The sequence below is a fragment of the Pseudonaja textilis genome, chromosome 4 (genome assembly GCF_049901715.1).
Source record: "Pseudonaja textilis isolate UNSWEBS1 chromosome 4, rPseTex1.2, whole genome shotgun sequence".
Classification (NCBI taxonomy): Eukaryota; Metazoa; Chordata; class Lepidosauria; order Squamata; family Elapidae; genus Pseudonaja; species Pseudonaja textilis.
The window spans coordinates 50,862,128-50,872,037 of NC_141993.1; the positions used below are offsets into that span (position 1 = coordinate 50,862,128).

Sequence of the window (9,910 nt, forward strand, 5' to 3'; positions counted from 1 at the left end):
TGACATCACAGAATGATTTAAGTTGCAAGAAGATTAAAAACATCACTTAAATAGGGGACCACTTAAGTCTGTCTTTGGATTGCTTCGCCTTTAATGAATCTTGAGATATAAGCAGGGACATATGGACATGTGCTCAGGGAAGACCTACTGGGACATACTCAAACCAAAATAAACAGTTTACATGGATATGCGCTCAGTAAGCAGCTAACAGCAGAATCTTCAAGGACTCAGTATAACTAAACACAGCCTTTACTGCAAATTAGAACATGTCATATCAACACAGAATATTAACTACAAATTCAGGAATTCAACTATGTTATCTCTATGTCAATTCCCAGGGTTCAAATCCTAGGATGGTTAACTTTTTGTTGCAATGGACTTTTGCTTTTTTCCCCAAATTGGAATTGGGAGGGCACAAGCACCCTATTTACTTAATGATCTTGACCACTTCAAGGCTTTTTGCTTCCTGCCTTACCCACTTCAGCCCTCACATAAAGATACTTTCCAGTCAGAAAACTACTATTTTTTCCTAATCATACATTTACTACCAACTGGGGAACACAGTTTACAAACAATTATGTTTTCAATATTTTCATCTCATACTTTAATATATCAGTATCATATTAAAGGATATTTTATGAATAACATAAAACTATGAAGTATTTATAGTTGTCAGGCTATAAATGGTGGGGACATTCTGTCCATTTTCTACCTAAGATTAATTACACAGGCTGCTCATTTATTTCATGCTATTTTATAGAAGTGTGTGTGTTACCCATTATAATTGTTGTGTTCAGACTTTTCATGCACTTGACCTTATTGTACCACCCCAGCTTTTGTTAGGATTGGGGTGGGTTATAAACACTGTAAAATAAGCAAAACATAGCTTGTAAGTGGGATGTCCCATCTAGCATGATTTTTATCTCCAAACAGAAAAGACTACTATAATTACCTTCTACCCATCAGCACAAAAATCACATGTGCTTTTAAAAATGTACAGTATTTGTTGAAATGACACTTGGCAAGAATATTACACCATAGGAAAGCATGGCTGACATTTTACCCCGCTTGAAAGATCATCATCATCTGTATTCTGGATACATCCCTTCCACTGATACTGATGTATATATTACTTTCTTAGCTCAAAGTTGAACTTACAAATTTCCAGGAATTCCAGCCAGCACGGTAAGAGGTACTTGTAGTACAGCAAGATCTGTAATATTACAAATTCCCAGTTACTGTTCTAAAAATTAGATGTTGCTATTGAATTGCAAAACTTTTATTGAGTTATATTGAGGTAATTGAAAAACCAACTATGTTTGGATTACTAAATATGTCACCTCTGAGTCCACTTGAGACACTTCACTTATCTGAGAGCAGATCTCAACAGAAGCATTCCTGAATATGCAGCACATTTACTATAATTATTGAGTGATAGTGGTGACCCTGATGGAGATGATAAATTTGTTCCTGTTAATATGGTAATATTTGAGTGTTTCCTTTTATGTCAGTCTGTTCTCATTTATGACAATGTGCTATTTGTTCTCCTTTTATATTTTTAAACTTCCTAGACTTTGTTTTCCATTATGAATACTGTTGTGCAACAGAGTGAGATGTTAGCCTAGCATACTACTGTTGTGAATTAAAACGTTTTCAGTGGTGAGGAATATGAGAAAACTCTATTTTGCAGTTCCTTAAAAGAGCTGTCTGTCAGGAAACAAAAATGTAGAAGTATAACAAAAGCACATTTTGAGACTAGCAATTCTATTTAAGGAATAAGCTTTCATAGGTTGAAACGCTTATGTCTTAAATAAAATTAATAATTTCAAAATGTGCTACCAGATTCTTTCTAACTTTGCTTACTATATAGCTCTCCCCTTGATATTCAGAAAAAAAAATACTGAAATTTGAAAAACGAGGATCTGGAATGAGGACTTGGTGCTACGAAACAAATGCAAACTCAGTTTTTCAGTTAAAGAAAAACACACACAGTACAAGAATACTCAATTACAGTTATTCTGATTTTATCTCTGACAATCAGAATTAATTTTCCACAAAATGCAATCATAGATTAGATTCAAACTGAAATGATTACGGTCCTGTGTTGAATCTCAGCTCTTTACCACAGGATTCAAGGAACTTAGCCCAATCATTATTCTGTTAACTTTCTTAGATAACACTCTCTGTTTACAGGATAACGCAAGTTTTTCTTTTTAGACACATTTTAGCATTTTCTGCCAACTACAGGTAGAATCAAAACAAATGAATCCTATCCTGTAATTCTTGAGAGCATCTTTATCAAGAAAAGCAATATGATTTAATTCATGATTTAAGACAGAAATCCACTGAATCCTGAATAAATATGTGTTTTTCTCTTCAAATATGCAGAGAGAGGGAACAATAATTTTCTAGCTCATGAATGTGTAGTTTTTAGTTCTTTTTTGTTTCTGTTTGGCTCTGTAGTGCTATCTCTTTCTATAAACAGTAGCTACATTAGAGTGGTTTCAATTTACAGAGGAAGTCACCATATGTTCTTCCTTGAAGCAAAGCTTTGGGGAAGTTGCCAAACTTAAAGAAAAAGAGTATACTTTAAATAAAAATACAGAACATATCTTGCATCCATAGAGCAGATCACAAGAATGTCACTGTTTTCTTATATATTTTACTCTAAATAGCATTTCAAGATACTGATTATAGGACTGGGATAGAACAGGATGGTCTCCTGGAATACCATAAAGCTTGGTTATTTATTTATTTAAGTAAAACTTCGTACATTTGAGAAAATAGCCATATGGGAGAAACATATAAAGGTAGCTTAAGATGAGGAAGCATCTTTGCAATGTAATTTGTACTCCTTGGAAATCCATAAAACTTCTATCAGAACGTTTATTTATAGGCATGGCTTCTGCTATCTTCTTACTCTCTCTTTTTCTCCCTCTTTCTCTCACTGCATATGAAGACAAATTATGAGAAATCCAGTGATATTATTTCAAAGGAAACTGATCCAGAGAAAATGCTGAACATGGAAATGCCCACAGTTTTTATGTGTTTATGTTTCAGAGCATAAAAGAGTTTTATATATTGAACTAATGTAAAATATATCTCAGATGTATCAATGGTATCTATATGATTCAAATTTGAATCTAAACTTTTAAATTCATGAAATCCACAATGAGACCCTGAACAGTTCTCCCCAATTGATATGAATAATTTATTAATCAAGCACATTTCTGGTCTTGTTTAGAATACAGTTTGGTGGACTTATGAGGGAAAAATCCATAAAACTTTAGGAGACAATATTGTTAAATGTTGTTTCAACATCAGATCATAATTAAAATCTCCCAGCATTGCAAATTAATTATCCAGGGACCAGGCTAAAATATATAAATAGTCTTTATAATTAAAAGTCTAATGTAGATAGCATTTTCCAACAAATTAAAAAAAAATGATTGTAATAAAACTTTACATATTATTTTATAAAATACTGGTTCCTCTCCAGGAAGAAAGGGCCAAAAGTTTAGGACTATTAATTTCTTAATGGTCTAAAATTTGAAAATGAAAAATGAATCTTTTAAATAATTCATATAGTACAGGCTTTAAAAATTTCATACTCAAACTATAATAGATTTTAAAGGACATGAACAACTCCTAAAATTGCTCCAGAAATAGATAATTACATAGCTAATAATCTCATGGTGTTACATAATCTAATCTGTATACTAAGAACCCAGTGAATATTCCAGCTGTTGCATTGTGCATAAAATGCAGTTTCTATACCACTTTCAAGTGCAAGCCCATGAAGCATTTTACAGTAATGCAAGCTTCATTGCAATTAAAACATGTATTATTAAATCTCAAAATTATCTAAAAATTGCTGCAATCTAAATAGATGAAAATACTAGCCGTTTCTAACCTAAGAGAGTTAAAAGAATTTCAGCATTTAGTGAGGCTCCTTCCTCCACAAAATTCTTTCATAAAATGAATGATTTGTTGCATAGTTAGGACAACAATTAACTGTCAAGGCAGAAACTGCCTTACTTGGGACATACTACCACAACTGACTTTGTGCAAAATATATTCACTTTCTATTGAAACCAAAATTTGAAATGTTCTCTTCAAAATTTGAAAAAATCTGATCATGATCCATTTTTTAAATTGTATTCCAGTCCAAAATGGAACTATCAAACTTTATATACAATTTATAAAAGATATATTAAAATATAAATATAAAAGAGAATTGTAATAAGCTCACGATATAATTTACGTCTGGATAAAGAATGAAACTCAGAAACAGGAAAAAAAACTTAATAAATTGTTCTTTGGGTTTTTTTCTCTGAAGTAGCATTGTTTCCTGTTCCAGCTAGAGCACAAAAGGCTGACCATGACAAAATTCCATAACCAAAGTTGGCATCACATAACAACTGCTGCCTCGGCATCTTCAGTAGGATGTATGTAATTTGGGTAAAATGGGGGTGGGGCGGCACAAAGGCCATACTTTCTCTTTTAAGTACAATAGTATGCTAAGGCTACATTCTAAAATGTATGTGGGGCCATGACAAAGAAGTGGAACTGAGACCAGTACTAAATTCCAGGGCTTTAATTTCATTCGCATTGAATTAATATTATATAAAAATAATTGTAATTAATAGGAACATTCCCCACAAATTTGCTATTTCTGTCACAAAAAATGTGTCATTTGGATTTTTAAAACTTTGTATGTATTCTTTAAATCTGTAGTAAAATAAATTTTAAGAAATCCCTTTCCAATCATTTATATCATCTCCTTGCAGTCAGAGGATAGCAAATACCTCAACTATCTTCCTTGTGATACTAATTCCTATGTTCAGAATTACAGAGGAAATAAAATGTCCATGCCTCATTATTTTGCATTTGCTTAGGGAAACATTTTGTTGTTTGATATATATGTATGTATATAAATAGATATGCGCATACCTTAAACAATAGAAGATATCACCTTGTGGTCACCCCTACCCCCTTACATGGGCCCTCATGGTGCATTTTCCTACTCTGCTTTCAAGTATTTGTTGACTCAAGTTCTGCGTTCTGGTTTGCCTGCTTTATTTTTCTTTCTTCTAGGTGAGCCCCTGCCATCCAACAGGCTATCTGCTGTATCACCATATTTTCTCTACTTTTTTTCTGAAAAATGCATGCTACATATTCTATTATGGCAGCTCTTCCTTATTAGTGTAAAAGATCTAATACTTCCCTTACCACAGAGCATCCTTGATTTGAATCTCAGGAATAATGCTTGTTAAGATTTGTTAGTTTGGCCATTTCTAGTTACTATTTGCCTCCTTTCTTTTCTGCTGAGCAGTTACTGTTTTTTTTTTTAAATAAATAAGTACCCAGGCATACCGTTTCATTAGTTTTCTAGTACCATATTTTATTTCTCTCGAGGTTGGGGGCAATATATATTGATAGAACTATGTGGATGAGCCACAATACAAGAATTTGGGTTAACGTTGCTAAATATGTACAGAACGATTTAGTTCTATAAAACAGAGAATAGATAATAATAAACAAGAATCAGAGAAGAAAGAACTTCCTATACATAACAAGTTTAGGTTCAAAGCTTATGTGTGCTCTTTTCTTGGTATGAGCCTATTGAATTCAAAGAGGATAATTTCTGTTTGATTAAACATGACTAGTATAGCAGAAAAATAACTTTGCTTCAGTCAAGGAGTGGTATGATTTTTTTCAACCAGACGAACTAATATGTTGAAGATTTGAATTTTTATGATCAATTTTTATTGCTGCATATTCCTGAGAAAACATAGCTGTTCTGAATATGACATTTATTGTACTCTTCCCCAAGATAGCCCGATTCTTGTTTCTTGTAGCACTACTTTTAAATGTGCAACAGGAGCTCTTAAAATGGAGAAGTAAACTGATATGACTCTTGAATGTTGCAACTTCGTATTTCTCAATTGTTTGAGTAGTTTTCATGCTATGTTCTTTCATGCTTTTCAGAGGTTTAAACAGGAGCAAGTGGGTTGGATGAAAACATTTCTTTATTAAATGAATTTCAAGACAGAAAAACATTATTCTTGAATTATTATATTTTTCCTGACATCTCCTCCCTACAATTGCCTTCGGTTATTTCCAGATATACTTGTTCTTTTTATCTAGAGACTCAAGACATGTAGCAAAAATACATATAGAGTTCAGTTTCTAAAAAATATCTCAACTCATTCACACACCCCAGCATAACTCCTAATTCAAAATCTAGGTAACTAGGTTAGGTTTGATTTTCAGAAAAATAAAGGCAAAATGCCAACATGAAATGTTTGTTGTATGTGATGGCTCATAAGATCTACTTATATAAACTTTCTAGCAAAACTTGACTACTGCACCATGCAACTTCAGCAATTTTCTCACATATCCTGGATTTTTTCCAATAGACTGCCATTGCCTTATCTAGTTCTCATGGAAACTATGTTATTTTGGAAACCATCTTTTGTTATTCAAACTCCTCATTCTATATTTTCCCACATACTATATAATCCAAAATCTTCTTAAGCAAACTTCTTCACCTATTTGTACTGCTTTTTTTTTACTACTTATGAATCTCATATACTCCTTCTTTAATATAGCCTGGCTTTTGTTTTTCTAAGAAATGTAACTGCCTAGCCAATTATCTCCCATTTTGTAAATTTATATTTATTTAACATCCATCCCTCCAACCCCAAATATTATTTTTCTTCTTCCCCTACCTATAGCCAATTTCATGAATATTCAATCAAAAGCCAATTCACTACTTTAGGGAGACTTTCTTAGAATGCAATATAATGTCAAGATTATGGGAATTGATAGTTCTACTCTATGCTGCATTGATCACTCTGCACCTGGAATAATGTGTCATTTTGGTTGCCACAATACAAGGAGGATGTTGAGGAACTGGAAAGAGCATATAGAAGAACAAGGATAGCAATGGACATAAAGACTAAATTCTATGTAGAATACTTAAATGAACTGGCATAGTTAGATTAAAGAAACCTAAAAGAAAACATAATAGCAGTCTTCCCATACTTGAAAGGTTATCACAGGGGAGAGAGTAGAGATTTATTCTTCATAGTCCCTTAGGGAAGAAGAACCAATGGATAGAATTTTACTGTGAGAGATCCAAACTTTATAAAGATGAATTTCCTGACTGTGAGAGCTATTAAGTAGTGGGACAAGTTGCCTCCAGAAGCTGTGATTGCTCCAGCTTTGGGAGTTTCAAATAAAGGTTGGAATCATTTGTTTGGAGTGATTGAAAGATTTCTGCTCTGGGTAGCAGGGTGGATTACAAAACCATAGAAATCCCATTCAACCCTATATTTCTTTGGCCTATGACAGTGATTGCTAACCTTTTCGGCGCCAAGTGCCCAAAGTGTATGTGCGCATGCACACCCCCAAAATGCAACATGCCTGGTCCTCGCACATACGCCCTTTGTGCACGCGTCCCACCTGCATATGCACACGACTCCCACATGTGAGCCACAGCCCCCGTGTGCGCATGGGACTCCTATGCGTGCACCCTGTGCAAGTGAGGCAGAGACCTGAAAACCAGCTGGCCGGCAGGAGGCAAGCATGCACAGCAGAGCTGAACTGAACTGGGGCGAAGGATCATGTGCCCAGAGAGAGAGCTCTTAGTGCCACCTCTGGCATGCGTGCCATAGATTCGCCATCATGGGCCTATGTCTAGAAAATGCTTCCATTTGAGATTGCTGTTCTTATGTTATTCACAAAATTTTATGAGACACCTATGTCATTCATTTGTAACACCCATTTGTTTTCCTTTTACTTCTTTATTTGTTACAGAAAGAATGCTTTGAGATGGATAGCTCTTAATGTGCATAATCAAAGGACATCATGGCAGCTCTCTCTTCTTTTACCTTTAACACATTTTCTCTATAAAAATGTAAGAAATTAAAAGTTATCAATTGTGATAAAATAACTGGGAATGCTCTTCATTTAAGGAGAGATGAAGAATTGTATGACACGTCTGGTTGCTAGTGACATGAAATCCTTTTAATAATTAAGCATTACTTATTATCATAAGAGTGGATAGAAACCAAAAATATAAAAATCAATCACACTATATACCAATCTTTAGCACAAAGCACAATAACTTTCCATTGTTTATCATAACTAATTTCTGGCATACAAGCATTTCTGAAATGAAGTGATAGCTTGGAATCACACACTACACCCTCTTGTAGAAACAAATTCTATGGCACGGAGAGATTAAACAACACCTGATCAACACTTGCCTGGGTTTAGTTTTACTAGATGTCTGGCAAAAGGAAAGAATGTTCTCTTTTTCGCCCTTATGTCCTGTGTTCAGTAGGCACAGCCTTAAAATCAAATATGTCTCAGCTTTCTGAGTATTTTTTTTTTAAATTGAACTGTTTTTACAACAGTAATGATTCAAAATTTCATATATTGTGATCTTTAAAATAGTCTGTTTTTTTCTTTTCCTCATCCATCAACAGACTTGACAAATTAGATTTGTTATTTATATTTTTCCTAATTCTAGCAATTGCTTTCAATCCAGCCACTTCAAATCTATGGTGTCTGTAGTCAATAGACTGCATGACTAGCCTTACATTTCTAAGGTAAAATTTGAAAAGCATATCATCATCAATTCAATGTTATTGCTAGCATATGTATTCTTGAAAATAATTTTTTGACAGAAAAATATTACCATTGAAAAATCAGTTTTTCTGATACTGGAAAAAGTAATTTCACATACCTGTAGGCCTAAGTACATTTTTTGCAGTATTTGCTGTAATTTTTGTTGCAGCTGCCAAGAAAGTTAAAATAGTTTGAGTGTCCTCCTTTTCTTTCCAGCTGTCCTTCTTTCGAATTGTCTGTTCTCCTTTCTCCATTCAGATATCTGGTAAATGTAGCTGGTCTTGAAAGTTAAGCTGGGCTGGGTCTGCCTAGTACTTGAATGGAAGAGTAGCAGGAAATACAAGGTTATAGGATAAACTGGGGAGTCAAAGAAGCAGTCTGAAAGAAGACAATGGGAAACCAGTGCCATACTATTACCTGAAAATTTCTTGACTATATCCCAGTATCTTCGGAGTCAAGCACAGTTGGAGGGATAATAAAATATAATATACATGCTACATATTTCTCAGATGAAGTGAGCTTCAGCTCACCAAAACTTACATCTTTTAATAAAATTGGCTGTTCAGAAACGGTACAACCAGCCTAATTTCAATCCCCTCACCTTATGGGTGAGAAGCATTTGTAAATATTTTGTGTTACAGGCTGGCTAAAGTTGATAGAATATTCTATGATAGAATTGTAAAATAGTGCTCTATAAAAACTGCTGGTCAGAAATGGGGCAGAGGTCGGTTTGTATTTCAGGTGGTATAAATCATAACCTAAAAATAACAATAGCAATAATTAAATAACTGAAATACTTAAATATTGGGCTCAGATTTAAAGCTATTAATTCTCTCATTATTGCATGCAGGTATGTTATTTCAGAATTTTCAATCATCCTGTAAGCAAAAACAAAACAAAACAAAACCCCGTATTGGAAAAAGAGGCAATCAAACGAGAGGTTATTTTAAGGATAGATAAAATATGATAAAATAGGGAAAAAAGGATTTAAGAAAGGCTCATTTAAAGCTTTACTGCTCAATATACAAACCGAAATCCATCCCATCTCTGATCTGCCCTTTCTTTATAGGACAGTATTACGACAGTGTCTTTGTTACAATTGTGTCTTCTTCAGGATACCTGTTATGCTATCCAATCACAACTTCCATAAAAGCTGCGCGGCGTCAAAATACAAAGATATTTTCCCATCTCTATCATGGACTCTATCATTTTCTAGTTCTATAGAAAGCACGTTAAGCGTGACGTTTTGTCGGCTTCTGGGTAAACGTCA

The 9,910-nt window shown here is 33.9% G+C and overlaps 1 protein-coding gene across 7 annotated transcripts in view; it reads right to left on the reverse strand.

Moving 5' to 3' along the window:
* Positions 1-9,892, reverse strand: part of ENTPD1 (ectonucleoside triphosphate diphosphohydrolase 1) — a 55,823-nt gene extending 45,931 nt beyond the window's left edge. Inside the window, exons 1-3 of one of the 7 annotated variants that reach the window (XM_087932960.1) lie at positions 9,760-9,892; positions 9,058-9,086; positions 8,759-8,954 (exon numbers count right to left, since the gene is read on the reverse strand). In XM_087932960.1, coding sequence (XP_087789086.1) covers positions 8,759-8,894 — 136 coding nt within the window. In that variant the 5' untranslated portion in view covers positions 8,895-8,954; positions 9,058-9,086; positions 9,760-9,892. Of the gene's footprint in view, positions 1-1,158; positions 1,214-8,758; positions 8,955-9,057 lie in introns of those variants that run through there. The other 6 variants (XM_087932965.1, XM_087932961.1, XM_087932962.1 and 3 more) reach the window with 6 other exon arrangements.
* Positions 9,893-9,910: the final 18 nt, after the last annotated feature.